The sequence below is a fragment of the Mustela putorius genome, unplaced genomic scaffold (genome assembly GCF_011764305.1).
Source record: "Mustela putorius furo isolate JIRA1106 unplaced genomic scaffold, ASM1176430v1.1 tig00000242_pilon_pilon_pilon, whole genome shotgun sequence".
NCBI lineage: Eukaryota > Metazoa > Chordata > Mammalia > Carnivora > Mustelidae > Mustela > Mustela putorius.
The window spans coordinates 8,572,151-8,594,349 of record NW_025421325.1 but is presented as its reverse complement, the minus strand read 5'-3'; the positions used below and the strand labels follow the sequence as shown (position 1 = coordinate 8,594,349).

Genomic DNA, 22,199 nt, shown 5'->3' with positions numbered 1-22,199 from the left:
CATCTCAACAGGGTGACTCTGAGCTTTGGGACATTAAGAATCTTTTTGGTGTCTGATGCCCTATCTTCAGTTCCTCTTTTGTTGTCCATTTTGTTTTGTGTGTCAATGTCTGTGAAGCACGATAACACAAAGAACAAAAAAAAACCAGGCCCTTCCAGAGAGCCACCAGTGATGCAACAAAGGTTCTGAGGCATTGTGTGAGGAAAACAGGGTCATTCCCCCTGGTGAGGGAAAGAAGTGTGCCCTCTTCACCTCTTCTTAAGTGCTGAGCCTGCCCAAAAGGACGTGTTTTTTTCTAGAAGGCAAAGCCTACACTTTTGGCAGCAGAACTGAAATAGAAAAATTGAGCTTGACCTATTTCCATAGCAGTGCAAGTCTTGCATTGTCCTCTCAGGCAGTATGAAAATCCTTGAACTGAGAAACTGACAGCTGCAATCAGACACTTGCATTGAGGGAAACATCATGAATTTTAATAGGAGTGCTGCTTCTAGATGAGGTTGGGAGGGGAAAGAGAGCCAAGCCAATTCAAACAAAAGGAGCAGAAGGGGGTTTGCTACACGTATGGCACATGGCAGTGATGACAGTAATATTCAAATTATTTATCCCACAATGATGCTGATGATTTAAGAGGGAAGGATTGCCGAATTCTTGTGAAGTGGAAAGGGTTATGAATCTTCCATGATTATTAATCCCACTGTACTGAAGGCAAGGAAGGCGGGTATATCAAAACATGACTTGTTAGCAGTAGCAGTCCTCAAATGCTGTGCTTCTGCAGTACCCAGGAAATGAACCCAGGGAATCACAGTTACCTCGACACAGATAACAGTGCTTCCCTCATGGACACAGCAGACAAGCGCAGACGTGTGTGCACACCCACAGAGCCAGTTTCAGGATGTCCTTCCAACACAGGCAATGCCGTGTTGTGCACGGCATTTCCCCTTCTGAGTAGCCACGAGCATCCTGTTTGTCCGGGGGTGGAAGGATTGGAATCGGTTCTTGGAGGGTTTGCTTATTGGCCTTGCTATCCCCGGGGTGGTTTCTCAAGGGAGTGAAGGATGTCAAAACAGGGCTGCTGCTTTCATAACGTGGTCCCCTTCCACTTTAAAACCGGGCCTGCCGTGCCACACCCAGACCCAGTCATACTCGTTAAAAGCTGAAGACTGCTTTTATGAATTAATGCAGCCATGAAATTTTTTTTTTAAGTGTGAAGATGGCACTTAAAAAATTTTGCTGTCAACTTTGTTCATAAAGTTTCTCTGTTGGTGAGACTATTTAGTCGGGGAAGATTTCAAGCCAGACTGAGGCAGAAGCTGTGAGAAATGGAGACAAGGAACAGGGCTCTTCTTTACCAGGCTGTGTAGAAGGAACTCGTCCTTGGTCCCCTGTCAGTGCTTATCACCAACTGTGAGAGGTGACTAAGGACTTTGTGTGCCATTTGGCCCAGGTCTCATATTTATGAAGCTTTCATAGTCTTTAAAATTTATCCTGATGACGGTAACCCCTTTCGGCATTTTTTCCTCCTTTTTTTAGTAAGGTGCAGTGGAGATCCTGCCTAGCATGGGAGAAGCCCTTTTCCAACTCTTCAGCTCCTTCCCTGTTCTCTAAGCACGTTCCTTTCTGTCCATACTCTGAGACGGAGGTCTACACGGGGTCCCGTTTATCTTTATTCTTGCTGTAAGCTGGAGTACTCCCTTTAAGTTTGCTCAAGTTGTTAGAAACAAACCAGCTATCATGGTAGAGGATTGGAACATGGGGTATATTGTGATAATAACATTTGCGTACCTTTGGGATCCTGCACAATTGTGTTCAAATCCTTACTACAGTGCTGACATGCCTCCCTCTGTCTCTCTGTCTCACCTGTGTTTTCTGCCAAAGCCCTTCCGTTCTCCATATCCATCTCATTGTTGGTAGTAAAAGCTGCCCCCCACTCATGAATCTAATACTTTGAGCCACTGGACTTGGAGTCTCCTGCCTCTGTGCTACTCATCCATTCATTCACTCAATAAATATCCCCTGAGTGTCCTACACTTTGGCATAGTGCCGGGTGCTCTGGGTAACAGTATAGAGAAAGATGGAAAAGCTTCCAGGTGTTGGATGTTTTCCCCATCCTCCTTGGCTCTTACAAGCTCATGCCGACCTAGGTTACCTCGGCCTCCGTCTCGATATTCCCTCTGGCTTTATTCACCTGCTTAGACTCCCAAGTTAACCTTGCCATACCACAAGAATCCAAGGGTAACTTCTGTTCATCTTGATGGAGAAGTAATGTACCAAGACATCTTCTGGAGGGAGGCTGAGAGGCTTCAAAGCTGTGCTGAGGCAGGGTATTCTCTAAATCACTCAGGTGCTGTGTTGGATTGGAAAATATCCAAGAAGGAAGGAGGCTCTTCTTTTCAGGCTAAATAACAACCTTCTTGTTGGGAAAGGAATAATCAATCCCAGCTGGAGTAAAGGGACCACGTTCGCTTTGCTTTTCCATTCAAATCTAATCTCATGACATGAGTTTCTGACATGAGTAGCATTCTTGCCCATACTTGTGGCCCCAGGGAGGGGATGGTTATTTAAGACAGCTGAGTCCCTAAGCAAGGCATATAAACGTGATGATAAATGCTTACAGACAACTTCCCTTACTTGCTGATTCCAGTCTCAGTTTAATTGACACCCCTGGAGATTTGCAAAAAATAGATGTTTCTTTGAAAGAGTATCATTTCTTTGGATGCAAGGAAAAGATAAGAAATTGTGCATTCGTTCAGTTCATCAGTATTTTCCAGCTTATGGAATTCTCTGGGGAGGGATTCCTTTTAAGCATTCCCTTTGAAACAAGTTTCCTGTGCCTTTAAAACCTATCTTCTGTTATAGTGTAGAATAAATCTAACCCGTGAGTTTGGTTTCTTTTTCTTTTGTCTTTTGAAAGGAACTATTTCTATAAATTAGTAATTTTAAGGGATCTTGCAGTTTTTTCCTGAAAGCTTAGATATAGCTAATTTCAAGTTTTAGTAATTTAAAAATTCTTTTTGCTGAGTTTATACTCCTTTGGGTCAAAAAACCTTTCTGTGGAAGAACAGTTATACCTAAATCTCTAGACCTAAATGCCAAGCATTTGCTGTACATTCCTTTCTCATAATTGGAGATGAAGTCTTGTGGGCAAAAAAAGAATTGACTCATATATCTATTCTTTCATCTGAGAACTTGGGTGCCAATAATGGTTATAATAACTACAATGAATGTTCTGAGAAAACAGGCATTTATTTGAAAGAATTTAGAAGTATTGGTATGCAGAATTTCTTTGCAATTTATCAAAAGTAATACTGGTAGGATGATAATCTTTTAAAAAATAAGGTTTAGGGACACCTGGGTGGCTCAGTGGGTTAAAGCCTCTGCCTTCTGCTCAGGTCATGATCCCAGGGTCCTGGGATCAAGCCCCGCATTGGGCTTTCTGCTCAGTGGAGAGCCTGCTTCCTCCTGCCTCTCTCTCTCTGCCTGCCTCTTTGCCTACTTGTGATCTCTGTCAAATAAATAAATAAAATCTTTTAAAAAATAAATGAATAAAAATGAAAGTTAAGACTGACTCACTGAAAAGGGAATTAGTAAGAAGAACTAAGACCTGGCTAGGTTTCAGAATCAAAACAGGGTAAAACAGAAAACAAAACTATATTGTAGGATGATATATTAGTATGATCAACTACATAAAAATTTAAAGACATATTAAAAATTCTGGTTGTCTATGGATATATTTATCTATAAGTGCTAAAACCATGACTTAGGAGGGCCCATGATAAATAACATGATAGTATTTTCCTGAGGTGGCGGAGAAGGAAGGAAGGAAGGTAGGTAGGTGGGTGGGAGGGAGCAGTGGGGCTTGGGGACCAGAAACAAAAGAGATATTAACTTTATAATGTCTTATTTCCAGATATTAAAGGGATCTGAGACAAGCATGACATAATAACGTGTTAACCGTGGGGGCTGGGAATTATTTGTTATAGTCTTTGGCTGGTCCTAGATTACTTAAATATATTAAATTATCTTAAAATGAAACAACAACAACAAAAAGATTTTTATACCTTTATTCTTAAGTTCCACATAAATGAGAGTAGAGGTACACAGTCAATAGATATCATCCTTCTGTGGGTATTTTCATTTTTAGAGTGGGTCTTGATAAACACATAAATCTAAACTAAGCTATCTTGTTTTGAATTCTCCTAAACTAAGTACTTGTTTTAACAACTTGCAAATCAGTTATGTATATGTTAGTGTAACAAGTGTTGGCTGTGTTTCAGAATAGGTGCCTTTTAAACAGGAAGATCTAATTGTGGTATTTGCCTCAACCAATATCACTTTCATTTAAAAAATGTTGTCATAAATAATTCAAATGCATTAAATGCTGTGAAGTGTGTAAACCTGGTGATTCACAGACCTGTACCCCTGGGGATAAAAATATATGTTTATAAAAAATAAAAAATTAAAAAAAAAAAAAAAATAATTCAAATGGATGACATGCTTTCCGTTTTTGTACAGCCACAGGCATGTAACTTATTCAGAGGATTTCTTCGGTTGTGGACACGAGAATTTCATTTGCTAAGAAGCACTGGGAAAAAAAATTTCTCATTGATTTTCATGTAGGATTTATATCGGTTTGAAAATAAAAATTTTGAATACTTGTCATGTGAAAATAGATGTAGCTCTAAGAAACCAAAATTTCATGGTTTCTGCAGCATAGAACTGCCCCACTTATTTTGGACTCAAGTCTAGCCAACTCACCAGGCTGGACCCACAGCTTAAAACTGGGAAATTCTCAAAGGGAAGTTTGGGCACAGTATGAAATTAGGGCACTAAAGTTCATTTTCTTTCCTTCTAATCAAAGCCTCTAGTCCTTACCCAGTTTACTCTTATTTCTTGCCTAAGTTTCTTAAACCCAATAGCTCCCTCAGCCCACTGGGTGTTAAATGCAGCATACTAAAAGTGGTCAGAGGGGCTGCTAACAGGGTAATTGGGTGGTCTTTTGGATATAGCAAGTGAAGGTTTAGAGCATAATGGCAAGGGAGGAAGAAAACAATTTTATTAATATGAATGCAACATAAAGAATAGACATGATTATTTTTAAAAAATGTTTTTAGTAGGGGTCGCCTGGGTGGTTCAGTTGATTAAGCATCTGCCTTATGGATCAGATCATGATCCCAGAGACCCCAGACTGAGCCCTGCCTCTGGCTCCCCGTTCAATGGGGAGTCTACTTCTCCCTCTGCCCCTCCCCCTACTCGTGCATTCTCTCTCTTTCTCTCTTTCTCCTCAAATAAATAAAGTCTTAAAAAAAATTGGGAGGGGGCGCCTGAGTGGCTCAGTGGGTTAAGCCGCTGCCTTCGGCTCAGGTCATGATCTCAGGGTCCTGGGATCGAGTCCAGCATCGGGCTCTCTGCTCAGCAGGGAGCCTGCTTCCCTCTCTCTCTCTCTCTGGCTGCCTCTCTGTCTACTTGTGATTTCTCTCTGTCAAATTAATAAATAAAATCTTAAAAAAAAAAAAATTGGGAGGAGGGTAACACCTGGGTGGCTCAGTGGGTTAAGCATCTGCCTTTGGCTCAGGTCATGATCTCAGGGTCATGGAATTGAGTGCTGTATTAGGCTCCTTACTCAGCCTGCAGCTCCCTCTGCCTGCTGCTCACCCCGCCCCCACCCCACCCCACCTGCTTGTGTGCTCGCTCGCTCTCTGACAAATAAATAAATAAAATCTTTAAGAAATAAAAAATAAAAAATAATTTTTTAAAGAAAGATGATTTTCCTGTAGAGCTAAATAGCCCTCTTATATTACAGGATAGTAATGGTATTTGTACTCATAGTGCTGAGTGGTTGGTGTTTTCCAAAACCAGGATAGAAATAACTGACCAAGTTTTTCCACGCTACCTTAACTACTGGATCTCTTTGTCTTGATTCTAAGGATTTTAACTACCTGGGTGCCCTCATCATACGCTAAGCTGATATCATAAGGGTGGGCTAATCTGAGGATGGATTTTTATGTGCAGAGATTAAATTTCTTGAAAATGTGGCAGGTTTTGCCTTTATGTTAAAATTTTAAAGGTCGGGGCTCCTGGGTGGCTCAGTGGGTTAAAGCCTCTGCCTTTGGCTCAGGTCATGATCCCAGGGTCCTGGGATCGAGTCCCACATCGGGCTCTCTGCTCAGCGGGGAGCCTGCTTCCTCCTCTCTCTCTCTGCCTGCTTCTCTGCCTACTTGTGATCTTGTCTGTCAAATAAATAAAATCATTTAGAAAAATAAAATGTTAAAGGTCATAATATTTATTAATACTTATTTATACTCTTAGAATTTCCAGTCTGGCAGCAAATTGAGTTTCATTCTAAATTGTGCTTGTAATTTGTTTTTAGAAAGAGCAAATTAGTTTGGAGTTAACAATTTCAGAAGTTGTTCAGTATTCCCTGAAGTATAGGAGTTTGGCCTGAACTCACACTGACCTTGTGACATTACTTAGAACTTGAGCCTTAAAAAGAAAGATAAATCCTAAATACACGTTTATGCTCTTGACATTCATTTACTTCATAAAAGTAAGACATAGAAAAATGGTCTGGTTATTTAGATTTTGGCATGTATAAAAACTTCTCTGACCTACCTCAGTAAGCTCTCTTACGTTGTTTTTCATAGATGAAATCACACTGTTTTCTTCTTTAGGGAGACAGTGTGTGGTCAAGTATGAAGAGTCTTTTCTGGGTCACACTGACAGAGTTTAGATCTCAGGTCCTCCTTGTCTGGTTGTTGACCTTGAGCAAGTTATTTAACCTCTTTGAGCCTTTGTTTATTGTGTAAAATGGGAATCACAGTGCCTACTTCACAAGGTTGTTCTGGGGGTTACACGAAATTCTTGAGTTAGTGAGACACGTTGTGTATGGTGTGTAGTTAGGTATTCTATGCTTGTTCCCTTTCCCTTTCTCTTGGAAACAGAAAACTTTGGATTAGAAAATTTTATTTTCGTTCTCAGTTGCCCCTCCTGCAACACTTATGATTTGATTTTTGGTGTTTATTCCTTGAAGACGACGGAGTCTGGGAGAACATTGACACATCTGCTTGCAAATGTTCAGCTTTGGCTTCTCTAGAATCAGAGGAAAACTCATGATGGTTGGTTTAATAGATTTCTTTTGACTTCCTTACCTGAATTCTTGTTTTGTTTTTACTTAGGCTTCACACCCAGAGACACAGGGCTTGATCTCATGACCCTGAGATCAAGACCTGAGCTGAGATCAAGAGTCAGATGCTTAACCAACTGAGCCATCAGGTGCACCAACAACTTCTTTCAAATTCTTGCTGCAACCTCCTTCCATGGGTAGAAAGCTCTAGAGTAGATTTGAAATTTTTTTCCTGTAGTCATTAATACTGGGGCCATGGAGCAGTCAGAGGGTCAGCTTGAAAATGACCTCATTTCTAGGAAGAGTGATCATTGTCTCTCCTCCAGAATACATTCAGTAGCCAAATATCTTTTTTTTTTTTCTTTTTACAAGATATTTCCATCCTGTTAATAGAGGTATTTCCTGAAACCAAATCTTTGGTCTCAAGATTCTGTGATGAGTTTTGATTGGTGAATAGCCATTATTATGAGGACGCCAGAGTGGGAGAGGGAAGATTAGTTCTGGTCTTTTTTTTTTTTTAATGGGAAACAAACTAAATGTCAGGAGTTGTGTGTAGATGCAGTTGAGAAGCCCTTTACTGTCAAGTACTGTGGTCTCTTAGCTTCAGTCCTGTTTCCATGGCAACCACAGGGTCCCGGTGCCTGGCTGAATGGTTTTACAGGAAGCTGAAAAACACTGCTATTCTAAGTAGCTTTCTTTTTACTGTACAAAGAAATCCTTCCCTTACTGTAGGCCAGCCAGCCTTTACTGGGAACAAAGCAGGCTATTTATGCTAATCGTATTCTGGGTAGAAGGTAAAGAAATGGGGAGACCCCCAGCCCCTGCTTCCTGACCTGTGAATTTGTTTTTCTGGTTGTTGTTCCTAGCGTTTTGGAAGAACCACATAACTTACCTTTTCTTCATTTTGTATATGGGTTTTCCTGTTTGTGTTAGGCAGAATTTATATTCTAAGGGAGAACTGGTTTAAAAAAAAAAGAAAGAAAGAAAGAAAAGAAGAGTGGTGGTATGTGTCTGGGATAATATTGGTTATGGTGAAGTAGGCTTGCTGAATTTCTAGCTTTCAAGTATCTGTGAATTAGTATGTTTACCAACAAAGAGCCCCATGCTAGCAATAGATACAGATAATATCTTAGCAGTTATTAGGCTTATCCTTTATTGTATGTTAAAATTGTCTCTTGGATTTTCTTGGTGTCTTAAAAAACTTGTATTTCCATTTGTTTATATGGTAGAAAAATTATGGATGGTAGAATAGTCTTTGAGGTTCAAAATTAAATGCAGTTCCTTTTGGTAATTTATGCCTTGTATCCGTTTCTTAGGAAAATAAATCAAGGTATCAGTGCAGCTCTATCAAAAGCTGATATAATGAGAGACTGTAGTCTCTGAGAAACAAACTGAGGGTTTTGGAGGGGTAGGGGTGGGAGGTTGGGTGAGCCTGTTGGTGGGTATTAAGGAGGGCACGTATTGCATGGAGCACTGGGTGTGGTGCATAAACAATGAATTCTGGAATGCTGAAAAGAAATTATAAAAATAAAAAACCTGGCATAATGACATTAGTTTCAAATATAAGCTAATTGGTGGACTTTTTCTGAGCTCCTTCTTTAGAAGTAAGTTAGAAAATTTTTTTGTTGTTGTTTTTACTCTTCAGTAGAGACAGCCTTTTTAAAACTGAACTCTGATAATGAAAGTCTTTAATTTCAACAGATGTGGACTTTTGTTCCTTTCTGTCTCTTTCTTTCATACACAGAGTTAAAATTAAAGAAAATCCATACAAAATTCCAATGTGTGTTTTATACTCCTGATATCCATCATCTTGATGCTGGCAGGCCAGGTCCGAGGACTGAGAGGGGGCTGCACAGGACCAGACAAGAGGGTCCCTCCCTGTCTGCATGCTGGGGAAATCAAACACAAGCCAGCAAAAGGGGAAAACAGAGATTATTGAAGAGGTAGAGAGAGTGCAGGTAAAGACAGAGCACCTGGGAGACTCAGAAAGGAAGGAGGGAGTCTTGTCTTTGATTGAGGTATTAGGGGTTTTTATTGAGAACTGTGGTCTGGTGTACATGTCCTCTTAGGCATCTAGGAACCCATCAGAACAAAGATGAGGACCCAGGTCTTATTCCTTGGAGCTAAGGAGTCTTGGGGTCAAGATAGAACCAGTGATCTGTAATATGCACTTGATGACTTTTTAGTCATTTCTTACATGTTATTTATTGTGCTGGAAGATCCCAAAGAAATCATTAACTCCTTGTCCCGTATAAGGAGGACGTATAATAAGGCATGTGTAGGGCAGGAGTGCAGGTCCTAGCAAGAGGAGAAGCAAGACAGGGAGCAAAAAAGCAGATTTTCATGGAGTTCTTCAGTTTCCCCATCTCAGTCCCATTTCTTCTATAAAATGTGGTTCTTGTTCTGCAAGTTAGACATTTCAAGGGAGCTAAGATTTTGACCCTGACTATATTTAAATAAGTCACTGCCATATTAAACTAGTCCTTTACTGAGATCCAATGATGTTTCTTTTGCATTTTTATTAGGTCTTGGAAATTTTCAACAAAATAGTTTTGGAAAGTATCTCAAGGGACCCTTATTTAAGACATCCTCAAGTCTGGCTAGCACCAAGTGGGAGCTTCAATAGCAAATCGCTTTGCTTTAAACGTCCTCTACCAAATGGTTGTAGTTGTAGATTTCATAAGTAGTTTTTCTGAGGTAACCCTGAAATAGTGATGAAAGGCATTTAATTCATGAAAGAGCTTTCATGATCTAAAATGAATTTTTAGGAAGTTATTTTAAGGTGTCTAAAGCCAAAATGTGATCAAATATTTGCTGATGTTGGGGGAGGTCCTCAAGACGTGATTGCTGGTTGACCCATGAGCAGATGTGGGAGGTCAGACACTCCCTTACCCATACCACCATCTATGGAATATGGGTTCTGCTTGCCTTCCCCCACTCCCAGAGGCTGCTCTGAAAACATAGTCTTGAGATAATGATGTGTGTAGAGAACATCTGCTTGATATATGTGACTGAACCTAGTTAAAACCTCTATGTGAACTTTTACTTGTTAAAACTGCTACCTACCAACCTGGAGTTAGCTGCCTCTCTCTGGTTTCTTCCTGCCCACTGAATAAGGGGCCAGTTTCAGATTTCAGAAGATCTTGTGAACCAACAGCTGAATATTTGGATTTGAGTGGTGTGATCAAAGAGTTTATAGGTTATCTTGGCATAGAAAACCATTATTATAAATCTGGGAACAAGGATTACCTTGCATGATAATGAGTTGATAGGAATTCATTGAGGAAGTGTGAAATGGAGCCTCAAGAGTGGGGTCCTTTGGAGGGAGGGGGACTTAAAGCATTTCATTAATTTAACAGAAATTTATTGAACAAACTCTTTATGCTAGATGTTACGTGCTATGCTGGAGTTATAGTAATGAACAGGACAGCATCCCTAAATGTATGGAGCTCATAGTCTGGTGAGAGATCCGGATGCAAAACCAAGCAGTTACCTCAACAATGATGTCTATGTAATTACAGAGTATTAAGGAACACCTGGATTTGGAAGGAGCAACAAGAGTTCATTGAAGATTTCTTTGAGGACTTTGAGGACACATGAGGCTGAAACAGAAATCCCAGTGGACATCACTATTTACACTTATTTTTTTACATGCTTAACTTTTAGAAACAGTCTCCAAAAATATAAATAAGCTTTTCTTAGAAACTAAAATATTTAGACTTTAGAATTTTTATAGTAAGACGAGATCTTAGAATAATCCAAACTGTTTTACCACCAGCTTCTTTGTAACTGGAGAGGATAAGAAATGCAAGATTTTCCAATTATGCCAATGGGTCAGGAAATAGAGACCTCCTCTGGTTCAGAATGTGAGTGTTCAGGGAAGATTATATCGCTGTGTCCTCTACCTTTTTTCTTTCAAGGAAAAGTTTTACTCTCCTAATACATGCATAATATCTTTGTCAGATCTGAAGCTTGTATCTGTTTCTATATCTGTTAACAGAGAACAAATGTGGGGGGAAGTGGTCATGGCTGTTAAGTAATCTATTAATCTGTGTAATCTGTTAAGAACTAGCACTAAAATTATGGCTGCCACCTAGTCACCCCAACCTAATTAATCTGTCTCCTAAAGGAAAAATTATTGTTTCTAAATGGCCCACCTTCCTTTGGAAAGCTCAGATATACTCCCATTGATACATTACTTCTCAGTTGGTTGTTTCCGCATTAGATCCCAATGATTGCTTCAATTTTGTACCTTAGCAGAAATATTACTTCCCCTTGTTTATGTAGCTTCTTTCAGGAGCCACATAATATCCATTATTTCTGAAGAGCTTTTTGCTTTGAAGAATTTAGAAGCAGACAGTAAGAGGTCTTTTAAACTGATACACTTTCCTCACCCTTGGTAAGAAGGACTTTCAGATGTTATTCATGGTGTTGATATGTTCTTTTCGGAGTCAGATCTAGTGACATGGCCCATAATTCAAAGTTAAATCCCAGTTTTAAAAATATATGATAAAAGGAACAAGACCACCACAGTGAAAGAATAAGAAATATATTTAAAAACATAAAAGTTAGAATTGTGTAAGTAATCAAATATATGAAATATTTTGAAGGTACTGGATATTTTATTTTATGGGGTGCTTTTCTGTGCTTTTTTTTTTAAAGATTTTATTTATTTATTTGGCAGACAGAGATCACAAGTCGGCAGAGAGGCAGGCAGAGAGAGAGGGGGAAGCAGGCTCCCCGCTGAGCAGAGAGCCCAGAGGTGCTCACCTGGGTCCTCGATGCCAGGACCCTGAGATCATGACCTGAGCCGAAGGCAGAGGCTTTAACCCACTGTGTCACCCAGGTGCCCCTCTTCTGTGCTTCTTTATTCCTATAACTGTTAGGGTGTTGTATCATAATATTCTTTTATTATAACATTTGAACTATAACTATTACTTTTCTTTTCTTATCCATTTTAACCAATAGACTGTGTGCTTCGTGGCTTTAGTTTATGCCTGACATATTGTAGACACTTGTTTGATGTTAAAATGAATGTACAGTAATAAATTAATGTGACTCCCATTGATAAGAAATAGTTATTGTAGCTTACATCAGACCGTGGCTTTTTCTCAGATACTTCACTCTGAAAAACATTAACTGAATTTGGGACGTTACTAGGAACAATTAAATATATAGTCCATACACTTGTAAAATGTAAGCATGAGCAAATAATGACTATATTGTATGGAGGGCTAGTATTACACAATATTATACTATATTACACAAATAGTTGTAGCATAAAATTGGAATGTATGCTTACAGTTCTCTGGTTATCTGCATTATCTAAAAATGTTGACATTTAGCTTACATATGTAGACTGGTGCTTTGCTTTACTATGTTAAATTTAAATCAAATCTCTTTTTTTTTCCCTTTTATAATTATTCCTAGATGCTGTTGGTAGGAACTATTTTTAAATATATGCATATAAATATATATATATGTATTTTACAAGTATATGTATACATGTGTATTTATATCTATATTGCATGAATCACATTTCTGTATATAATTTCTGGAAGCTTAATATAGCTTAATTTTTTTTTTAAATCTTAATTTTTTTGTCTATAATTTTCCACAAGTCAAGACAATGAAAGGAATGTTTCCAAGTTGTCAGTAGTATTTTCTGGGAAAATATCTCATTTATTGGACTTGTAGGAAAGCAGGTATTTCGTTTATACTTACAGGAAAGATTATCCATTAATTTAAATTAAAAAAGTATTTGAGGCCATGAATTAATGAAAATGAAGAAATAACAGCTGCTTTCACACGTGATCACATTTAGTCTTAAAAGATAAATTGGTATCTTTTTTTTTTTTCAAGATTTTTAAAATTTATTTGACAGAGAGAGAGAGATCACAAGTAGGCAGAGAGGCAGGCAGAGAGAGAGGGGAAGCAGGCTCCCTGCTGAGCAGAGAGCCCGATGCAATTCTCAATCCCAGGACCCTGAGATCACGACCTGAACAGAAGACAGAGGCTTAATCCACTGAGCCACCCAGGCGCCCCTAAAACTGGTATCTTGCCCAAGCTTCCTACATGTAAAAAAAGGAAGGGACACAGGCTTAGCAGTGCAGTGCTCTGCTCCAGACGAAAGCTTACGCTTCCCAGATGCTTCATGGGCTAACACCAGTATTTTATTTCTATTTGTTATTTTTAATTACTCTGTACACCCAACACAGGGCTTGAACTCCCAACCCTGAGATCAAGAGCCTCATGTTCTACCAAGTGAGCCAGCCAGGCACCCTTGACACTTGCCTTTTAGATAACACCATATAAACTGAGTTTCCTCTGCAATGCAAGTGAACACAGAACTGGAACCTGCTCATCCCTCTTCTGCAGATAGTATCTCGGCTGACGTTTAATCATATTCATCAACTTGCTTCACTGCTTCACTGCTGGTGTTCTGTTTCTCGTGCATTTTAACTTTACAGTTTACTGAAACATAATAGGGACAGTCTAAACAGTCCATGTCTTTATTGTGAAAAATGTGAACAGATGTGTATTTTAAATCAGCAGCAGTAGAGGGAGAGAATATTTCCATTTGTTCCTTATTTACTCATTATCAGTCCACTCCAGTTTTCTGTATCATCTGTGTTCATACCGATTTTCTTCTCTTGACTAGTTCAATGCAACCCCATGACAGAGTAACAATGCCAGCTTAAAAGGTTTTGAATTTTCTAAAATAATATATGGACTGGATAACTTCTTTCATTTTAGAACCAGGAATTTCTGTCACATGTAGACTATGGGATCCTGAGTCAGCCCTTAGTGTTGCTTGTGGGGACATCCTTGTTTCCCCTCAGGACAGTGTCCCAGATTACTCGGGTGTGATGAGGAGCAGGCAGAGGGTTTAGGGCCAGAACCCGGACTGGGGGTTGGGCTCCTCTTTTGGTTAGAGACACTACACTCTACAGTTTCTATAAATAGGACCCTTTGCTGGGGACACAGCAGTGATCAAGTCAGACCTGTTCTTTTCCTTTCAGAGTGGAGGCATAGGTGTTCAGTAAACTAATAATAAAGAACTCCCCACAACCCCATATTGCAATTTTACATTTTTTCTTCCTCCTCTAACCTGCTCTACCTCTCCCCCAGCCTCGGTTTCAGCCGATGACTTTGTTTCAGTTTTCTCAGTAAAGGAGGAAGTAGTCAGAAAACATCCAACCACCACACCACCATGTGTCCTCACCTAGCGGTTTCCACCAGGCTTCCTTTACTGGGGAAGACTGACCATAGTCTCACATGAGGTCAGTCCCATCTGCACTCTGCTCCCATCTCCTCTCTCTTACAAAGGATCAGCACTCCTGCAGGATTCCCCTTTCTTTCTTGCATCACCATTTTTTTTTCCTACTAGGTCATTTCAGTAGCATAGTAGAGTATTTTTTCTCTCATTTGAACAAATTCTGCTAACCACAAACTCTGTCTCCTCTTTCTGCCATCTTCCCATTCCAATGACCTGCTTTATCAGTCAGAGCTCCTTGAAAGAGGCGTCTATGTCTCCAGTTCTTCTCCTCTCCTGTAGTAAAACTCTCCAATTAGGTTTTCTCTTCAACCACTCCACTAAAACTATTTTTCATCTTTAAGATCCCACAAATCTCTATGTTGCTGATTCAGTGGCCACTTCTCAATCTTCATCTTGCTTAGCCTGTTGATAACATTAACCCAGGTGAATGCTCTCTCCTCCCTCCTCTTTGAAACACTTTCTTAACTTGGTTTCCAGCATGCTTCAAACTCTTGTTTTTCTTCCTCCCATACTGGTTGCTCCTTCTCAATCTTCTTTGCTGGATTTGCTCTTTCTGCTTGGCCTTGTAATATTACTTTGCTTCAGAACTCAGGCTTTAGATCTTTTCCTTATGTTTGTTCATTGCCATAATTGATCTCAAGATTTTAAATACCATCCATATGCTGGGGAGTCCCAAATTTAGATCTCCAGCCCTGATTTCACCCATGACATTCAGATTTGTGTATGTCCAACTTTCCAACCAACACTTCCACTTGGATGTTTAATAGGCATTCACAGTTATTGTTCAAATCTGAATTCATGAGCACCCTTTCTACACTAAACTTGTCCAATATCTTGTGTTCTACCCTGTCAGAGTTCATGACAGCCCTACCTTTAGTGGCTCAAACCAGACATCCTGAGCCATCATATTCTTCTCTCTTCTTTCATACCCATATCCAAAGGGTGGTGTAGTCCCCTCACTTCCTCCACTCCCAACACCTTTGCACAAACCATTCTTTTTTTTTTTTCTTTTCAGTGTTCCAGAATTCACTGTTTATGCACCACACCCAGTGCTCCATGCAGTATGTGCCCTCCATAATACCCATCACCAGCCTCACCCAACTTCTCACCTCCCTCCCCTCCAAAACCCTCAGTTTGTTTTTCAGAGTCCACAGTTTCTCATGGTTTGTCTCCCCCTCTGATTTCCACCAATTCATTTTTCCTTTCCTTCTCCTAATGTCCTACATGTTATTCCTTATGCTCCACAAATAAGCGAAACCATATGATAATTGACTCTCCCTGCTTGACTTATTTCACTCAGCATAATCTCCTCCAGTCCCATCCATGTTGATACAAAAGTTGGGTATTCATCCTTTCTGATGGAGGCATAATACTCCATTGTATATATGGACCACATCTTCCTTATCATTCGTTTGTTGAAGTCCATCTTGGTTCCAACGCCTTTGCACAAGCCATTCTAATCTCTTGCCTGATGTAGCAAGAGTCTTTAATGCTTTCTACCCTTGCCCTTTTGTTACAGTCTATTATGAGCACAGTGTGATCCCGTTAAAAGAGACATCGCATTGTTACGGTCTTCTGCTCTGAAGCCTCTCATGGTTTTCCATCTCAGAGTAAAGCCAAAGTCCATACCAGTGGCTGACGGGGCCCTATGTCGTCTGTTCTCCTTCCCCTTACTTCTCTGATCCATTCTTCTCCTCTTTTGCTGTATCTCAGGACTGTTTCTTGTGAACATGTTAAGCCTGATATCTTCACAGGGTTTTCCCATATTCTGTGCTCTCTGCCTAGAACACTTGGCCCACATGCTTGTTTCTTGGTCTCTTTTAATATTTTGCCAAATGTCATCTTAGTGTGAGGCCTTCCCTGAGCACCCTGCTTAGTACTGTAGCACCCACTCCATACCCCTTACCACCTTTTTATATTGCATTAATTTACTCACAAATTTTATTGTGCTCCTTTTTACACTTGCTTCATGAGAGTAGGATCATTTTATTTCTTTACTAATATTTCTGTAGCACCTAGAACAGTGCCTGGCACATCATAAATGCTCAGTACAAATTTGTTGAATAAAAGGAGACAAGAGTTGTTTAGTATTATGTGAGGTATGTCAGCATCCCGAGTCAAAATACATGTTTGTTTAAATCTGTTGTGTAACTTATTCATTTTATACCTACCATTCCTTGAGAGTTGTATTTGAGGCAAATATGAACCCTTTTGATAGTTATATAATTGGTTAACTATTTAACCAAATATGTATTCATTCGCTAGAACCGGAGTCGAAGGGAGGCAGACATCTTATGGAAACCGTGTTTGGAAAGACCATTTATGCTGACAGGTGAAATCATTAAAAGATTGAATAGAAGATCTAAATTGAACTGCTGTAGAGAAAAACAAAACAAAAACACCTGGATTTATTACAGTCCCTAGACTTGTTAAGTACTTTTATTCTATATAATAAGCAACTTAATTATTTACTTTGGCATTTAGTCAACTACCAACAAATTTAGTACCAGATGAAATATATCCTTGTAATAAAATCAATCGCTCAGATCCTAGGTACTAGAACAGTTTAAAAAAAAAAATTTATTATTAGGAAAAAAGTACTTTAAAAAAAATCACATAGCCAGTTGAAAAACAGGTAAACGTGGAATCTACCTCTGTCCAAAGTCCAGGAGGATAGTTCTTATAATCCCTGGCAGGAATAGATGAATGTGCTCACTGCCATGAATCTGGTTTCTGTGGAATCTGAAACTGATACTGTGTGTGTGTTGGGGGATAGGGGGAGGGTTTGAAAAAAGAATATGAAATTAAAACTATCCGTTCAGGTACAGGACTTTGGAAGGGCTCTGAGGCTTCCTCTGATCTTAATGATGACGTTGGTCATGGAGATGTGTGTTAACACATTGAGCCATGAGATGCCCAGCACTATTCCAAGCAGGTTTCATGAATTTTTCCCCCAAACAACCTACAATGCACTGGACCTCAGGTACAGAGAAGTCATGCCCAGGGTGACACAGCTGGGAAGGGGGAGACTAAGGAAGGGTAGAAATGAAGAAACTAGACTGAGAACAGAGACCTCCATCAGCCTCAGCCCTGTCACCCATTAATAGGGGGAACACGGAAGAAAACACATTGCCTTGTGTGTATGTCCTCGACTCCACTTGTGAAATGGAAATGTTGATGCCAGCTATGAACTCCTCATTCTGTTGTGCTGAGGTCAGGGAAAGTGTGTGGAAGTGCTCTATAAAGAGTCGAGTACTTGGAAATGTAGTGTGATTTTAAATTGCTTTTCACTCCAACACAATATTATAGGTGAGGCTTGAAAATGCAATTATTTTGCTTTTTCTTTCACTTCTAATGTTTCTAATTTATCTCTTAGACATGATTTTTTTTCCTTTCTTTTTAGGTTACTTGTCTGCAAGACTTTTTTGGTGATGACGATGTTTTTATTGCTTGTGGGCCTGAAAAATTCCGTTATGCCCAAGATGACTTCGTCCTGGATCACAGTGGTGAGGCAATTCTTTGACCGTCCTAGTAATCCTGAAACAGAGGCTCGGGTTTTAGTCAGATGACCCTTGCTAAGTGGTCTGGCATGTTGAAGAAAGAGGACATTGGTGGTATTCTTTTTGAACTAATGAAAGTAGAGAATAAAATGAAAACATTAGCCTAATTGTTAAAAAATCTAATTCAAGTAGTTTTAATTTTTTTAGACGAAAACGAGTTGTCTCTTGACTGCCTTGTTTTGCCTCTGAAATGGATTTCCTGCCTATTTCAGAACAGTGCCTGGCTGTGCCACCTTAAAGATATGGATTATATTGAATCTGAAATGGTTAGTTATTCATTTTCTGTGTTCATAACGAGATATGTAAAAGGTAATAATTAAATTGTTAATCATGGTTGTCTTGGCTTTCTTTTTACCTCATTGTTTGCAACTTAAAAAAAAAAACATGCATTGTTCGTATATACAGAAAAAAATAAAGCTATTTTCGTTGATAGAATGAGAAAATCCCTTTCTCCAATGTGTGGAGTTTTCAACTTTATAGCAATAACCTTAGTGATTTCAGGTGTTATTGATTCTGGGAAAATTGCTTTACTTTTTTGTCTTGACTTAATTTAAACCTGTTATAGTAATAGTGATTATTTTAGCTGATAGTAAAGTCAACTTCCTCTTAAAAGGAGGTAAAACCATACAGACATAACATTTCATAGGAGATCGATGTAAAAGATAAAGTCTTGCTCTTTAATTTCATGAGTGAGAAAAGTTGGCCTTTCAAAAATTAGACTGATGGTCGTCCCTTTCCAGCTGTAGTGATTCTGACCATCCAGAATTAGAGAAACATGCCACCAAATAAATACTGTGATCCATAAACTTCTTAAAATTCAAGATGATACGTTTTGTGGTACCAGACTTCCTTGAGTAATTCTTTCCTGTTCAACTATGTCAGTTACCTTGGAGATAATTTATCTGCTTTGTGCTTGGGGCTCATTTATCTATACTTTTTGGTTTTGTTTCATTTTTTCACTGCTGCCAAGTTTCACTGAGGGTTTCTGTACTGTCTTATATTCTGTTGGCCTGGCCCTGATTTTAACTTGTAATGCCACTGGAAAGAATCACAGAGAATGTCCTTTTATATTGTGTGTGCTAATGCTCTCCCCTGTTCCCACGATGATTAAGTCTGACTGAAATGTACATTTGCGTTATCATCTGTATTTTACATGTTTCTTGATTATAGCTTAATCTCATTTCTGGTATTTCTTTGATGCCAACCAATATTAAATTTGAAAGTTGGGACACTGAAAAACTGATATCTTCTACGTTATGAAGTTAATTTGGGTCACAACAAAATATTTATTGAGCACGTACTACGTATGTCCCAGGCATTGTACTCCGTGTTTTGTGTGCATGTTGTAAACTTACTAATCTAGTTTTATTATTCATGGTTTTTGTTGTTAGCTACCAGTGGGCTCCAATAGTGAAAGGTGGGTGTAAGTTACTGATTTCTTCCCTCTCAGTTGCCAATTACTCAGCCTTCTGCCAACAGAGGATAATTGGCTTTTTCATAAGATTTTGTGAGGATTAAGTGAGACAGTATATATAAAGCAGTTAGAAGGGTCCCTGATGTGTGTGCTTCACTTTCGTTATTATAAACGTCATTATTATACCTTCACCAGCAGGTCATGAAATTAAACCTGATTTGGCCACTGTTAACATTTATTTGGAGGAAAAGATGTGTATTTTTAAAAAAGATTTTATTTATTTATTTGACAGCGAGAGAGATCACAAGTAGGCACAGAGGCAGGGGGGAGGGGGAATCAGGCTCGCCACTGAGCAGAGAGCCTATGTGGGGCTGGATCCCAGGACCCTGAGATCAGGACCTGAGCAAGCAGAAGGCAGAGGCTTAACCCACTGAGCCACGCAGGTGCCCCTGTATATGTTTTTTTAACCAGTTATTTAACTTGTGTTTAATCTTAATAAAGTCCTAACTTTCTATCCTTTTAGGATTCTGACAACATCTTGCATTAAAGATTCAATGCTAAACACAGTCTTCCCCAAGTAACAGAATCCTGCTTCAAGAACTGACCTCAGGACTGGCTGAGTGTCCTAAAGCTAGGGGGTGGTTCTAAGCTGTAGTTGTCGGTTTTCTGGATTTACACTTGTGCTCTTGAAAGAGTGGCAGTGCCTTTAAGACGTTTCTGACTAACACATGCCCCTTCTTTCAACAACAGAATACTGTTTAATATCCACAATGCTAATTAAACTGAAGTTGCTCCAGCCCCTTCTGAGTGAGATTTTGATTAGGGTCTTTCAAATGCTAACTAGCCTCCCCTGGTGTGTATTTTCCTGATTAGTGGACTTCACATGTTAATTTATTGCCCCGAGGTATACATTAAAACCAACCCACAGTTGTCATCTTACCTCATAAATTGAAGTATTTTAACGTAAATGACAGACAATAGGTTATCTGATTTAATCCTTATAACAAGCCTACCAAGCAGATGCAGAATTTATTCTGATCCCAATTTCATAGGGGAAATAATGGAGCCTTAGACGCTAACCAAGCTCCCCCAGTTAGCAAAATCAGATTCAAGATTCATTCAAAATCTGCATGACTCCCAAACCCATGTTCTTAATTATTCAAATTAGCACTGATTATTTTAGCTGTAATTACTTCTGGTACTCTAAATGCTGTTTTATTTGATGATTTATGGAAAAAACCAAAGTTATTGTTGGAAGCTAGTTTCTAAATTTTCGATCCTCTATACTTAGGGAAGGTGGAAAATAAGATGGTAAGGAGTCCCCTACCCTTTCAAAATAAGATTATCAGGGAGTTTGGACAGAATCAAATTGTGGCCTTTTGCTATCAATACTACTGACCGAAAAGGGAAGCTGCGCATGTTCCGACGGGGCTCTCCGTGTGTGATCGCGTTAGGACGTTGGGATTTCCGTATTCAGTGCGATCTCCGCTGGAGCAATGAGCTTGTCTACAAGATGCCTATGCCAACTACAGACAACCTCGGGTGTACTTTTGGGACAATTGCTTTGTATATTGAAGTTGTTTAACAATAATGGGAAGATGATCCGGTGTTCGCTCTCTGGCAGTAAACTGCATGCACGTGTGATCAGTATTTTAGCCGGATTTAGTTAATGCACTTTCTCTCCTTTCCAGAATGCCGCGTCTTGAAGTCCTCTTATTCTCGCTCCTCAGCTGTCAAGTATTCTGGATCTAAAAGCCCTGGGCCCTCCCGACGCAGCAAATCCCCAGCTTCAGGTACGCATTCTCCTTCAGTTCCTTTAATTGTTACCAACTAGCGATCTTTCCCACGTTCGCAGGCAGCCAGGTTCCAAAACGACACGCAGATGACATGATTCTTAAAACGAAAAATTTGAGTCTGTTGCTCAGAGTTGTCATAGATCTGCTAAGACGCTTGTTTGTTTTATTCTCACACATTTTCTCAAGAACAGTCTCTATCTAGACCCTTCTGGTATTTACGTGGAAGTGTTTCGCATTTAGACCATAGCGTACTGTGTTTTTAACTTTGTGCTGTATGATTGTAGATATTTTTCTTCTCTTATTGGTTTAAAACGTACATCGGACACAGAATGCATTTCCTTGATAAGTTTCATAGGCTTTTTCCTTTTTCAAGCAATTTAATAGTAGCAGTGATTATTATTGGAAATTGGTACTTACTTAAGAGTCAGACTTACCTGTAATTAAGTTTCTTTCAGGTTCTAAACCTATAGATCTGTGATAGTTTCAGCTGGGGGCACTTTTTTAAAAGCTAGAAACATCTATAAATATCTTGATGTCTTCTACAAGGTTTGTATATAGTAATTTTAAGTAATTTTGCTGATATCCCTTCCTGTTCAGGAGAGGATTGTAAAAAACCATGATTTCACAGGTGAGAAATCTAGAACATGTGAAAGTAGGATCAGTAAAATTGTGTCAAGCATCAGACCCTCTAAAAGATGGAGGAGCGTTTTGGACATTCTACTTGTCACTGCTTCGCCTTCAGCACCCACCCCACTTTCCTTCGGTCAGGTTGTTTTACCCTTTTCGTGTATACGCGTTCAAACCTGCTGAATAACTGCTCTCCTTACTGTCTCCTCCTCTTTGTACTCCCTGAATGTGCACAGTAAAGAGGGGTGGACACCACTCCGGTGCCTACTCTGCAGCCAGATCCCCAGGTGAGCCATGAGGAGAATGGCTTTGTTGCTCTGCTGGGTTTTTGTTTCTGTCTCTTGCCACATTTCTGTTTCCTTTTGCTCCATTTCCATGAACGTATCTGGCTTGTACCAGTGTA

The 22,199-nt window shown here is 39.4% G+C and overlaps 1 protein-coding gene across 9 annotated transcripts in view; it reads left to right on the top strand.

Moving 5' to 3' along the window:
* The window catches only part of DCLK2 (doublecortin like kinase 2), a 144,168-nt gene that overhangs the window by 70,632 nt on the left and 51,337 nt on the right, over nucleotides 1-22,199 (top strand). For 6 of the 9 annotated variants that reach the window (XR_199858.3, XM_004758034.3, XM_004758033.3 and 3 more), the window contains exons 3-5: nucleotides 17,803-17,905; nucleotides 21,065-21,166; nucleotides 22,033-22,083. Coding sequence is in view for 8 of the 9 variants with exons in the window: in XM_004758034.3 (XP_004758091.1) it covers nucleotides 17,803-17,905; nucleotides 21,065-21,166; nucleotides 22,033-22,083 (256 nt within the window). In the remaining variant the exon portion in view is untranslated. The remainder of the gene's footprint in view (nucleotides 1-17,802; nucleotides 17,906-21,064; nucleotides 21,167-22,032; nucleotides 22,084-22,199) is intronic. The other 3 variants (XM_004758037.3, XM_004758036.3, XM_004758043.3) reach the window with 1 other exon arrangement.